This window comes from Falco biarmicus, chromosome 5, assembly GCF_023638135.1.
Source record: "Falco biarmicus isolate bFalBia1 chromosome 5, bFalBia1.pri, whole genome shotgun sequence".
Taxonomy (NCBI): domain Eukaryota; kingdom Metazoa; phylum Chordata; class Aves; order Falconiformes; family Falconidae; genus Falco; species Falco biarmicus.
The window spans coordinates 84,279,949-84,293,078 of record NC_079292.1 but is presented as its reverse complement, the minus strand read 5'-3'; the positions used below and the strand labels follow the sequence as shown (position 1 = coordinate 84,293,078).

The 13,130-nt window shown below is 48.5% G+C and overlaps 1 protein-coding gene across 1 annotated transcript; it reads left to right on the top strand.

Annotated features, from left to right (window-relative positions):
- The first annotated feature begins 451 nt into the window (after positions 1 to 451).
- Positions 452 to 10,093, top strand: LOC130150787 (translation initiation factor IF-2-like). Its single transcript, XM_056342046.1, has 2 exons — positions 452 to 2,097; positions 9,866 to 10,093. The coding sequence occupies exon 1, from the start codon at positions 1,063 to 1,065 to the stop codon at positions 2,089 to 2,091; it is 1,029 nt and encodes a 342-aa protein (XP_056198021.1). The 5' UTR covers positions 452 to 1,062; the 3' UTR covers positions 2,092 to 2,097; positions 9,866 to 10,093.
- The last annotated feature ends 3,037 nt before the right edge of the window (positions 10,094 to 13,130 follow it).

Genomic DNA, 13,130 nt, shown 5'->3' with positions numbered 1-13,130 from the left:
TCCAGTTCACTTGGCCTTCTGCCTCTCCTTGGACTTCTGTTTGGGCTAGGTGCTCTTTGGGTCTCCCTGCTATTCCCACACCAAGCTCTCCAGTTCCCCTTCAGCTAGGATTTGTGTCTATACTGTGCACAGGCTCCTCTTAACTCTACTGAGAGACAAGGCAGACATCATTTTGCTGGGAGGCACTGATGGGTGGTATCTGCGAGTTGTTTCATCTATAGCCAACTGCAGAGGTGTTGGAAAACTGTGGTTGGACTTGACACGTGCCAGGCATCCAATGCGTGTTCCCCATTTATTTTTCCTTTTGGTTTTCAGGATCCTGTCTCCCAAATGAATGTCTGAAACATTGCCTGCTTTTCATAGATAAAAAAAGACATGAGGTAACTAATTTATTACACTACTTGAAAGAACGTAAATACAAAAATGCCATCCAACACAAAAAAAGCCCTAGGGAGGCAGGCCAAAGAATCAGTGTTGCAGAAACACACAGAAGTGAATGGATCATGATCCATTATCATATTCAGCATTCAGAGAAGAAAAAGATCCACCCCAAAGCCTTTGCAAGCAAAGGATAGCAGATGGAGGCATGTGGAAAAAAAGTAAACTAGTCACCACGTACCTTATTTTTACATTACATTTGATGTATTTTATCCTCCCAGTTTTTCAAGATGCCACTGGCTTTGTGCATGACTGAATTGTTAATATTTGTCTAGGGAAAGCTATAAATTTTGACAGATGGGTAGCGGGCAGTTAGGGCTTCTGGTATCCAGGAAGGTGTAGGAGGTGGCTTTGTTTTTTGGCAGTTGGGACATTGAAACTGATGGTATTCGGGAAGGAATTATCTTCCACATCCTGGCTGAAGGACTGTTCCTTCCGTTTGCAACCAGCAGTAAACAGGCATCTCAGCAATCCCCTGTAGCATGCAGGTATCCCAACATATTTTTCTCCCTGAGCAGGATTTGGTGGTTGGCTTGTGGCTTTTTTTCCCCCAAACCCTCTTCTTACCCAGGAAAATCTTTCTTTTACATATTTGTGCATACATATAATTTGCTTCAGTTGTTCATGTTACACCCCCTGAATTCCTCAAGAGTACTACATGAAAATGACATTGCCTACCCCCTTTTGAGGCCACCCCCATGTAACGATGCATCATACACGCCAAGAGGCTACAAGTGGTGGTTTAGAACTGGGCGCTTGACATACACATTTAGGATCTTGCCTACATGCTTCATGCCCTATGCCTCCACCAGTGCCAGCTGGGCCTGGCAGGAGCTCCAATGGCTGGACAAGCGTCGAGGGCCGTGTTGGCTGTCCCAGCCTCCGACACTGGGCCCACCGCGAGCGGACACGGCCTCCGGCGGCCGTTCCCTCGGTGTGCCAGCTCCCCGTCCCTGCAGCTGGACACCCGACGGCACAAGCTCTTCCCTGCCGGTACATACGGCCACGGACGGTCTGCTCCTCCGCCCGGCGCCCCTGACGGCAAGGCGGGTCGTGCCCCACCAGCCGCCCCCCGCAAACCCGCGGAGGCAGCAGAGCCGCCGGGCACCGCCGCCCTCACCCCGGGCAGTCCCCGCCCGGCGCCATGCCGGCCGCCGCTACCGCACCGTCTACCCACGGCGGGGCCTCGCCCCCCCGGGGCCAGCCCCCCGCACCCGGGCAGAGCCCGCCCGGTGCTGCCGCGCCAGCGCCTCCTTAAGAGCGCACGGAGCCCCCGCACGCAGCGGCCGGGCGGCTCCTCCCCGCCCCGTGTCGCATCCAGCCTGGGAACGTGTGGCGGGGAGCGCAGCGGCAACGGGGACACGCAGGGCAGCCCCGGCCCGGGGCGGCGGCAGACCCGCACAGCGGGGGGGTTGGGGGCGGCCCCCCGGGCAGAGGCGCGCGGGCGGCGGCGCGGCTGCTGGGGCGGGGGCTCCGGAGCGCGGCCCTCCCTTCCCCCCCGGTCCCGCTAGCGCCTTCATTCCACAGCGCCCATTGGCGAGAGTCGGGGGCGGGGCTAGCCCGCAGCCCACAGCTTGGTTGGCTGCTGCATCCACCCATCAAAGGGCGACGGCGACCGAGGAGAACTCGCCCTTCCGATTGGCCGCGGCCTGAGAGAAGGTGGGCCGACGGGCAGACAGCGGTAACCCCCATTGGTTCGCCCCCCGCGTGTCAGTCAAACGAGTCACAAAGGGCCGCGCGGCCGGCTGGCGTGCGGCGCGAGCGGGGGGGCCCCGGCGGCGGGGCTGTTTGTCACAGTGCGCAGGGGTCACTTCCTGTCCGCGCCCGACGGCTTCCGGGTTAGCTCGGCGGCCAGAGGCGGCCGCAGTTCGGCCGGCGGCCGGCGCATGCGTGGCGGGGGGGGCGGTGCCTGGCCGTGCTCCCGCTGCCCCCGCTGCGGACGGTTGGCCGGACGGTTGGCGTGGGGCCGTGTCCCGCGTCCCGCACACGGGGCCCGTCCCGCACACGGGGCCCGCTGGCGCTGGCAGCCATGGGCGGGTCCGGGAGGGCAGCGCGCTCCGCTCCGCCCCGGCGGTCCCGCGGGCAGCTGCGACCCTGTGGCCGTGCGGGGACCCCTGGGGCTTTCCCCTCCGCAGCCTCCTCGCAGGTGGGGCCGTGCGGGGGAGCCTCTCCCCGCCCCTTCCCCCCCCCCCCCCTCCCCCCCGGGGAGCGGCAGCTGCAAAATGGCAGGAAGGGGCTCCATGTTGTCTCTCGCAGCAGCACCCGCACTGGAGCTGTGACGGCCGCGGGTGGAGCGGGGGGCTGCGCCCCCCTGCCAGGCGCTCAGGCCTGTGCGGAGCTCCTCATGCTGCGTCTCGGTTCAGATGCAGTGTGCAGCGTTCGGGTGGGTGCTGGTGATGGTACATGCGGGAGCGCAGTATCCCTCTTGTCATAGTTGTGTTCGTGAGTAAGAGAGGCCATTAAATTTAATTCAGCCGCTTGCTCAGCAGGTGTGACTGAAGTCACAGGGTGAAGTGTAGTAACCTTTTCCTGCTAAAACTCAGGCTCTTGGAGATGGAGCATGTTCTACCTGGTTACAGCCATGTCTGCGAAAGGATTGTGCCAGTGTAACGCTGCCAGGTTACATTAAAAAATAAATCAGCCCAGCCCCAGAGATTTTAGTCACTGGGAGAGGTAACTGACTGTTTTGGGTGGACAGAAGCCCTTCTGCCCCTCACCACCCCTCAAAGTACAGTTTCCACATGGACTATCCTGTCCGTACCACGGGGCCGCTCCTGCGTTGCAGCTGCAACTATACAAACCCTTCCCTGAAACCCTCGGAAGTCTAAGACAGGGATGATGGCTCTGCTTTCAGTACAGAAAGTCCTTTTTCAAAAGAAGGAAAGTCCCAGCCTTCATTTCTTAGTGACTGATGGTTTGGTCTTTGTTTCCTCCAAGCCTGACTGTGCAGGCTCTGTGCCATCGCATGTGGTTGTGATAGTCATTTTTCAGGCTACAGCTGCACTTTAATGTGCTTTGAAGCAGGTAGTTCTGTGAGTTGCAGAACTAACAAAGCCTGGTTCCTTACCAGTTTCAGTCTTGTAATTGGATTCTTTGACAACTGATAAGGTACAAGTTTTAACTGAAGCTTTTCCCCTAATTGGTGCATTTGTAATGTCTCTTCATTCTGGTTCTCTTATGCCTTTTACATCTTTAGTTTGTACCATGACCTTTCCCTCTGCAAGGACAGAAATAAAGTCTTTCTTGTCTATTTGGTCTCTTTATTTTTATGAACCCTACAGGAGTTCTTGGTTTTTTAGATCTCTGCAACAGACTTTCATTCTTCTCATGGCTTTATAGCAAAGGTTTAAACCTGGGTCAACTGCTTTTCCTGCAATATTTCAGACAGGCGTAGTGGCTGTAGGTAGGTACCAGGACAGAGCAGGGCTCATTCCCAAGGATCATGAGCAGGAGATTTCTGTGTCCACCCAAGACTGAATGCCCTATTTGAAAGACAGACGTGCCAGCGTATCTTAGGTAAATGCCCTTGTTACCCAGCTTTGCATAATTGAAGGCAGTTGCTCTTTTAAGGCTTTTTTTCTTGAAGCTCTTCCTCTTTGTGTGAATGATTAAATACATGCAGAAAGAAAAACGGATTATAAACCCCAGTCTTCAGGACATTCAGTCAGTATATGTGAGATACCAGGGAGAAACAACATGACAAAATTCAGACTCGGCTATCTCTGACAGAAAGCAATGTGGGGAGGCAGGGTTTGGGGTCCAGATCGGACAGGCTGGGGGAAATGTAACTGTGATGTACTCGGTCTGCCCCAGCCCTTCCTATGGGTTCCCTGTGGCTGAGATGTGCTCTGAATGGGCCTCTGGGAGTGACATCTTCTAGGCAGATTGGTGGGGGGAAATCGCACATAGGAGCCTTGTTCTGGGGCTTCTGGTCAAGCTGAAAAGCTTGGAGGGTGAAGTTAGAACTAACAGAATCAGCAAGTGCTTACATGAGTGTAATACTTAAATGCGGACTCCTGTGTGATTACAGTGTTTGTAAGGCTAGAGAGCAGGGGACCCCTGGGGGCAAGATTCCGGGCTGTCATGGTCTGGCAGACCAGGGTGTTGAGGTCTTTTGCAGCGTTTATAGTGGCCTAGAGTCTGCTGTGCTCTATTCTAGCCGGCTTGGATGAGAAAAAGGAGCTTTCTTGGGAAGAGAAGTGGGTGTCAGTGAATGAAGTGAATTTGTTCTGTGTACGTTTTCAGTTAATGCTGTTTTTCCTTCAGTATAAAACACCTAAAAAGTTTTCCATGAGAAAATTATTTTCGTCATAATCGCACTTTCCTGACTCAGGAGGTTTACGTAGTGTTACTGTTATATAGTGTTACCTATTAGAGATGATGAAGTACTCACAAGTGAGACATTTCAGTAGTTAGACAGACAAGACAAAGTGATAATGAATATCAGACCCTAAGGCCGAAAGCCCACAGAGGTAGTTACACGTTATGTTACTATAGGCTCAATGAATACAAAGCAAAGTGCAGCAAAATTGTGAAGCGACTCTCTGCTAAAAAGCTGTAAATTAAAAGGTACTTTCTTACTCAGCAGTTAAGATGCTCAGGTGTGTTCTGACTAATCTTCTGACTTGACAGGCTGAAATATTTTTTACAGTTTTTCTTGCTTGTTAACCCTGCAGAATTAAAATAGCTCTGAGAGGAAGCTGGATGCTGATCCTTCCTGTATCGAATTGACAAAATCGTATTCTAAGTTTCAGATAATTATAGTGAACAAACTAAAAGAACAATTAGTAGCTGTCCTTAAAGGAAAACCCTGTTTTGTGCATCAAAGTTTGGATCTTCGTATTAGGCAACAGAGCCAGAGAAGGAAAGCTGTGGTCACATCCCAGGATTGGCTCGGAAAGCTCTGTCTGCTGCTAAATGCAGATAGAGGTTCCTGTGAAACAGTAAATGTAGAGCCACCTCAAGTCACTTTTCAAAGAGCCACTACACTTCACAGACACTAAAGCACAGTAAGTCTGATTAACAGTCTGTCTACCACTTCAAAAGCAGATGGTGTGAAAATGCAGACAGGATATAAAGTTTGATCGCAATAGCTCAAACTAATGAGCGGTTCATGCTGTTGCATTCTGACTGAGAAGCAGACATCAGAGTTAATAGTAAAAGATTAAATTCCTTAGAAATGCTACAGATACCTATGATATCAGCAATAATGATAGTCTTGATGACAAGCATTCCTGTGGATCAAAAGGAAAATAGGATAGCCGTGTGACATAACTTATAATTTCTGAGAAACTGGGAGTCATGCAAGAGATTCTTCAAAAATTACAGTAGGGAGAAGCTTGAATTTGCCGCATGTGATAATTAGGAGGAAACCTGGAACAGAGAGTTGCAGAGGAAACAATGAAATGCATTAAAAGTATAGATGAGAGTCTTTCAGGGTGTGAGAACCAGGAAGCCTGTGAAAGAATTAGTGGATGTGTTGGATCAGGGGAGGTTAAAGTGAACAATTAAGAAAAACTTTGCTTTTCCATATCCACTGTCAGTTTTGAGGGTGTAGGAGGCTTTTATGTCCCTGTCCTGCATCCATTCTGGTTTGTGCAGTGAAGCAGCTTTTGGAAATTGAGATCTCATAAGGAGAAATGTTGGGCCAAACTAATAATTTTAAAACATAATATAGCATACCTCCAAGAGTTCCAGAGAACTTCAAGTGAGAAGTATTTGGGTGATTTGGCTTCTTGGATTAGGAAAATACGTGGTCTCATAGAAAGCTGCCATAGTACCAGAGCATCAGAGGAGACAATACAGGCTGTACTCACAATTTTAAAAAGGGTGCTAGGGATGAAGCAGGGAAGTGGAATAGTGAAGCTTTTATCTGTTTCTTAAAAGCTGGTCAGAATGGTAATTAAAAATATGTCAAAACATCTGGAAGACTGTGATAACCAAGATGAATTCTTTAAGCAAAGAGTATCTCATAAATCCCCTTCTCAGCTTTCTGAATGTGTCAATAAAGAAGTTAATAAAAGAGAAACATTTAATCTGATATATTTAGATTTTTAAAAGGCCTTTGAGGCTGCTCCACAAAGACAGAATCTTGATAGGGAAAAGGGATTACTAATGTAGGTCACTTTGGGGCCTTATCTTGTTTCATATTTGAATTCATGGCCTTGGAATAAATAAAAAGAGCATTCGGATGAAATGTGCTGATGGCACAAAGACAGAATGATCAGGATGTTATGAAGGAATACTGAAAGACCTCTGAGATTTGGATAAAATAAAATCTTGGATGAGATTCAGGTATGCAAAATTTAGTGCCATGAATACAGGGACTAATAACTTCCCCCTCCCAGGGACTCATCAGTTGGAAATGAGGGAGAAGGAGGAAAAGGATCTTTGAGTATTAGCTGGTCACACACCATGAACTGCTAAAAGGTAAATAGGATCCAGGAAGGTACCAAGAGAATCTCCTAATTAAAAAAACCAACCAACACTCATATAGAATATTGTGAATAATTCTGATCCTTCATTCTTAATAAAGATTCATTCAGACTGAAACAGGTGTAAGAACAGCTCCTAGAATTTTCTATAGAATGATAGAAAATCCTATCACCATAACTTTGGCTTAAAAACCTTGCCTGGTAAAATGGAGACAGTGAAGTGGCCAGAAACACACCTGACCGTAAGCAACAGGGAAGGGAAGGAGCTTTTAATTGGAAGGATACTACTAGTTTAAGAACAAATAGGTGTAGAGTGGCCAAAGTTAGGCTGAACAGTAGGAAGAAAAATTCCAGAATTAAGTAGGGACTTTTCAAAATGGCCTTCCCTAAATTGTGCAAAAAATATTTAAAAATCATAAGCATTATGTGTATATATGTATATATATAAAGTAAGAGGAGAAGAATTGTCTTCAAAGAACTGTCCTATAAGCAGCAAGCAAGGGGTGGAATTGAACAATTAATTTTCATCATGGCAAAAGGTTGAAAGCAAAATGTCTTAAGGATTTATCCATTGTCTTGTGTTGTGTTTCTTCATTGTTCACCTGGAAAGAGGAGGGAAAAGTGAACAGTGAAGCACTGACTTCTGCAGAAGGCAAAGTAATTTAGAGCAGCTGTATTAGACTTCAGTCAGACCTAAACAGGGAAGGTGACTGGGCAGCACAATGGTAATTGAAATTCAAAGTGCAATGGCAAGGGACAATGCTACCCCTTCTGGGGTTTAAATTAACTCTATAGTAATCATAGGCACGAGATTTCAGCGCCAGTGTGGATAATCTTGTCTGAACGCTCTGGGGAGGACCCAGAGGTTTGCCCTTAAAGAGGAGACTTCAGGAAATGGTGACAGAAACGATTAAGGCATGTAAAAACTCTGAGAGAGAGATTAGAAAAAAACTGATGTTGCTGTTTTGGAAAGGAGAGATATAAAAGTGGATAGATAGTTTATAAAATAATTGCTAGAGTAGAAGTAGACTTCAGAGCTTCTGTTCTTCCTGTATCATAACACAAGAACAAAGAGACCGTTCAATGAAACTGGGGAGTGAAAACAAGGAAACACTTTTCCTTATCATGAGATTACACTGGTGAATTCATTGCCAAAGGAAGTGGTTGAGCCAAATGCTTCACTAGCTTTCAGAAAGAACTGGACATTGATACAGCTCTCACGAGTGTCTAGTGCTGTCATCAATGACCATACGCTTGGGCCGGGGTATTTGTTAGGGTTATGAGGGGGAAAATCCTGGCTGAGGACGCCAAATTATCTGGTAGGTGACTAATGCCCAGGAGAAACCTTAGCCAAGGTGTGTGAGTCACGCTGAAGTATAATTGAATTTGAAATGAAGATACAGAGCTGAAGAAGGGCACTGACTAATGTTTCCTTTCATGGACAGGCATCTGCTGTCTTTCTTTTCCACTCAGCCTGAGGTGGTAGAGTGGAAACAGGAAAAGGAAACAGCCATTTAACTTCAACTTAATTCAGTTTCTTCTCTGAACTGAACTTAAAGCTTTCTGATCAGTCCACATTTGAAAGCACAACATACTCCTTCAAGTGCTACCACTGGCCAGACACAGCCCTAATTCCTGGCAGGATTTTTTGACAACATTGCTGATTATGTTCTGAAGTTGTTGGTTTATAGGACTAGGCAGCATCAGATGCCCTTTCGTCCAAGGAATGAGGAACTAGTATAACTGTGTTCCTGTGCATAACCAGAAGATTTTTTGTCTCAAACATTTGTGGAGACACAGGATGAATAGAAGGGGGGAAAAAGTATTTACAAAGGCTTGTGTAAGGTTTCCAAAGGATTTTTGAATGGCTGCTGTCCTGAAAATACTGCATTCTGCTTAAGGAGTCTGTGTCAGGGAGAGAGATTAATTGATAACTTGGTAACAAATTGGTAGTAAACATTTGCAGAGTCCCTAAACACCAGTAGGCTTGGTTCAATGTGTGAGTTTTGAAATCTGAATGTGAATCATCCTTAGCCCTTAAGAATTGGTATGAGCCAGCAGTTCTGCTCTGGGTTGCTTAAAATGGCATTGCTGCAGTTATGACATGCGCTTGGTGATGATGCAAAATATTCAGAGCTGAGTTGGCCTGCAGCCTCTGGAAGAATTACTGTCAGCAAAATGAGTAACCATATACTCAAAATGACAGTTCTGGCCTGGAAGATTTGTTTACCATTTGTTTCCTGTTGGATTTAGAACTTCTATGCTTCCCCAGCTCTAGCTTTGTAGTGATTTTTGCCATATGCAGGCCAGTAGCTCAGGGATGCAATGAAAGAGGCACTTGTTTTTCCCAGTTCTCCCCTTTAGTTCCTGATAGGCAGCACAAGATTTAAGGAAGCTTTCCTTTCCAGCTCAGAAAGAATGTGGAGATCTGCAGATGAAGCTCTGGGAACACATGAACCCTATGTGAAGTATTCAGAGTAACCTGCCCTTGTTTCAAAGCAGCATTGGCTTTGGCTCTGATACCGAGTCTTTGTGTCTGGGATCAAATCAGTGGGAGTTGTCTGGTGAAGCACGACGCTGGGGTAGAGCAATGCACTTGACCTATTAACCAGTGTTTCCAGTAACCTGGATCCTGAAAACCAACAACAAGCTCTAATTTTTCTAAAGGCAACACAATTTTTGAAAAAAAATCAATAAACTTGGCTCTGTCATCATAGTGAATCCAGCATTAGGTGTAGACACATGCTAGTGAAAGATGACTTTGGACCTAACCTGCATTAGTCCCTTGCCCCAGATGGTTTTGGTACCCTGCAGAGAACCTAAAGTAATTGGGATGTATGAAAAGTGAACAGAGTGTCTGTAAACTGGCTCAGTGCCCATTCAGAGAGAAAGGCTGACTCCGTGGTAGTAAACTAAACAAGACTCTTCTCTGGCTCTGAGGCTAATGGGCATAGAGTGGTCATCCTGCTAAACTCTTTTACCTTCCATAACAGGCTGGCTGCATGCAGACTCCCTTCTGGACCATTCCTTGCCATGTGCTAACTCCTAAACCATGAACAGAACTGTTTGGAAGACTGCTAGTTGGCTGCTAATAAAACTTCAAACATCAAACTTCAGTGCTTGGGAACACTCCCAGCCACTGTTTCATTTACTGTTGTGGTTGTGTAACCAAATAATCTCTGTCACAGAATAGTTTGGAGTTAATGAAGATCTGCTCCTGGCCTAAGCTGTAAAATAACATTAATATTCCCAATAAAATCCTGTGTCTGTGAAGTTTGTAGAGATTCCGGTGTCTTTCAGACCTATGTGACCCATTGCCATCATACTGTGGTGCGATGAGGTTACCCCATTTGGGACCAGAGCAGTAGGCTGACGGGTCAGTGGGGTGTCTTGGACTGCCTGGATTTGTGGTGTCTGTGGAATCAAGTGTTTAACTCAAACCGGCTGAGGACCACCATCTATCCCCCCACCAGCATGGTGGCAAACAGCTCTCTAGTGCCTGTCTGCTCTGTGGCCTGACTGGACCAAACATGAAGTTAACATGAAGCTGTAGAGAGCTGGGTGAGAAAATCACTGCCAGTTATGAGACCCTCAAAATCTCAACCTTCCTGTCTCACCAGTGGATGATGTAAAGAATAAAAAACAAATTACCTAAAGCGAAGGGTTTTTATAGCTGCACCAGGACTTTCCCAATGTGCCCCTGTTGGGAGTGGGGATGCTGCACTGCAGGGTTCCTTCCTGGACCATGCCGAGGGTCATAGCTCTGCCAAACGTCCCCACACAGTCCCTCTGCCTCTGCTTTAATGCTGCAAGTGCAGCTTCTGCTGACTGCTCTCCTGTGGTCTGCATAAACAGCTAAAATACATACCTCACCTTCTGCAGCGGAGGGCTTGTTTGGGCCCCCACAACACTGTCAGCAGCACACGCAGGAGGCTGGTTCAAAAACAACTTATGGCATAGGTGAGCAGTACCGAAACAACATGGGTGGTCTTCATTAGTTTTGTGTCAGCTCTGAGATGGGGCTAGAGAAGGAGCTGCTGCACTTCCACAGATAAAGTTTCACAGGGGGCAGAAGCTGGTGCTGGAGCACCAACACCCACGTGGAGCTGGAGTGTGGCTGGCTGGCTGCTCCTGGGATTCCGTCAGCTGAGTTATTGGGAGCAACAAGATGTCATGAGTCATCCCTGCCCCTGGGAACACTGGAGTGGGAAATTCTCAGGGGGCTCTGTGCCTGACTTGGTAAAGGCAGTTTGTTGGAGTTTAGGCAAGAGGGTCACGAACAAGGTTGGGGGGTTCCAGCAGGCAGATGTGGCTGGGCCGGGGCAGGGAACAGGGACAAGAGCAAGGCTGCCATGGGGGGAGGCACAAAGGCAAGGCTCCAACAAGGAGCTAAGCATAGGTGGGAGCAAAACCACAAGGATGTCCTACTTCTGAATTGTCCGTGCAGTCTTTGGGTTTGGTGCCTTCCTTAAATGGGACAGGAATTATTCTCTACCAGGGAATAATGAGATTACAAGAGGGTGAATTTATGGCTACCTGCAGAAACTCTTGTGCTGCAGTTTAAGCCAGGGACCAGAAGAAGCTTCAATAATGCCCACGAAAGTGATGTGTCAGGGCAAACCATCCGACATGAGATCTCTGCCTTCTATGTGGCCTCTGCCTCCAGGGCAGCGGTGGGACCCTGGGTGAGATAAGGAGGGAGTCTGAGGCTGGCTGGTGGTTCGCACGTTCCTCTGTAAGCAGGGGTGCCATCCTACAAGGAGATTTCTGCAACAGGTAGGTGGGTAATTTTACGTTCATTCGTTAGCTGACCCACTGTGGATGACTCATTCAGCAGCTCTTGGGGCTAGAGTGAAGATTTCTAATTTAGGGTGAGCTAAACCACAAGCTTCAGAGGTTAGAAGAGAGTCTTGACTACATACAGCATGTGGAGCAGTCAAGAAAATTGCCAGTGTTGAACTGAAAACCGTGGAGAAGGCTTGCAATGGCAGGTGTAACCTGGAATCTAGATTAAATAATGAGTGAATTAATTAATAGCATGAACATTCTCCCCTGCTCCCTTCTAAAGGGAGGCAATTGAGATGTGGCCAGAGTAAAAGCCTGTGGAATAAATGGAGGAGAACAAGCCCGGCTCAGGGAACGGCAGGGGGGTTGGACCTCGGTGTCGGTGCTCCGTTTCCCGGTGCTCTTCGGTTGCCACCAGATGGCAACAGAAATCCGTTGCAGCGCGGCAGGATCCTGCGGCGACTGCTGGATTCGAGCTGTTTTCTGGGCTGGAAGGCTCTGGTAGGAGCTCTCCAAGACTGCCTGCCTACCCAACAAAAACAAAAAAAAAAACAACCAAACCCCCCCCCCCCCCCAAAAAAAAAAAAGAAAGAAACAAGCCGACGTGGTGTTTCCGTCATTAGGCACGTCTGCGTTGGCTTGTTACGCAGCCGGGACCCTGGGGACAGTGGGGGGTGAGGGGTGAGCTGAGCTTTCCTTGCCGGGGGGGTGGGCTGGCAGCCGTGGGCAGCCCCCACTCGTGATGGAGAGCAGCGTGGATGTGCCAGCCCCCGCTGCCGTCAACCGCTGGTGGTGATGCACACGTGTTCTCGGTGACCCAGAAACGAAAATAGCTAGGGGTGAATTCAGGACAGGCATTGAGATAGATGACCAGGCTTTGGGAGAGCCCCGAGGAGCCCCGTCGCGGGGCGCAACGTGGTCCCGTTTGGGATGGGGGGGCGAGGGGCATGCAGGGCAGCTCAGGCATCCAGAGCTGGCAGACCGAGTCATGCAGTCACTGCTGTGGGATCAGATCAAAATTCGTTTTCTCTGCCAGTTTCAGTCATCGTTTTGACCTCAGATGACTTAAGCGCAGTTGCCATGGGAGCCAGTTTGCTCTTCCCTCTGTCCCATCCACTTACTGTCTCTGGCAAGCAACTAGCTGTCAGTCAAACATTACAATAAATCAGGCATCCCCTCTGGGGCCTCTGCCTGTCCTTGCCCTCATATTTTGCAACAGGTCACTCTTAGAGAAGCGCAACCAGATCTCAACCCTGCATCCCCCTCCCCTCAAGCACAAGCGCATCGCTTAGCAACCCCTGCCTGAGATGCGCGGGAGCGCCGGTTTCCAGGGCAACGGGCACATTTTTACATCATAAATAACTTGGGGTGCATCACCCCATAGCCTGTCCTGGGCAGGGCACAAGGGCTCGGTGCAGGAGCAAACAGCATCAGGCAGCTAAACAACCTCAGGAAACTGCACCTCTAAAAATG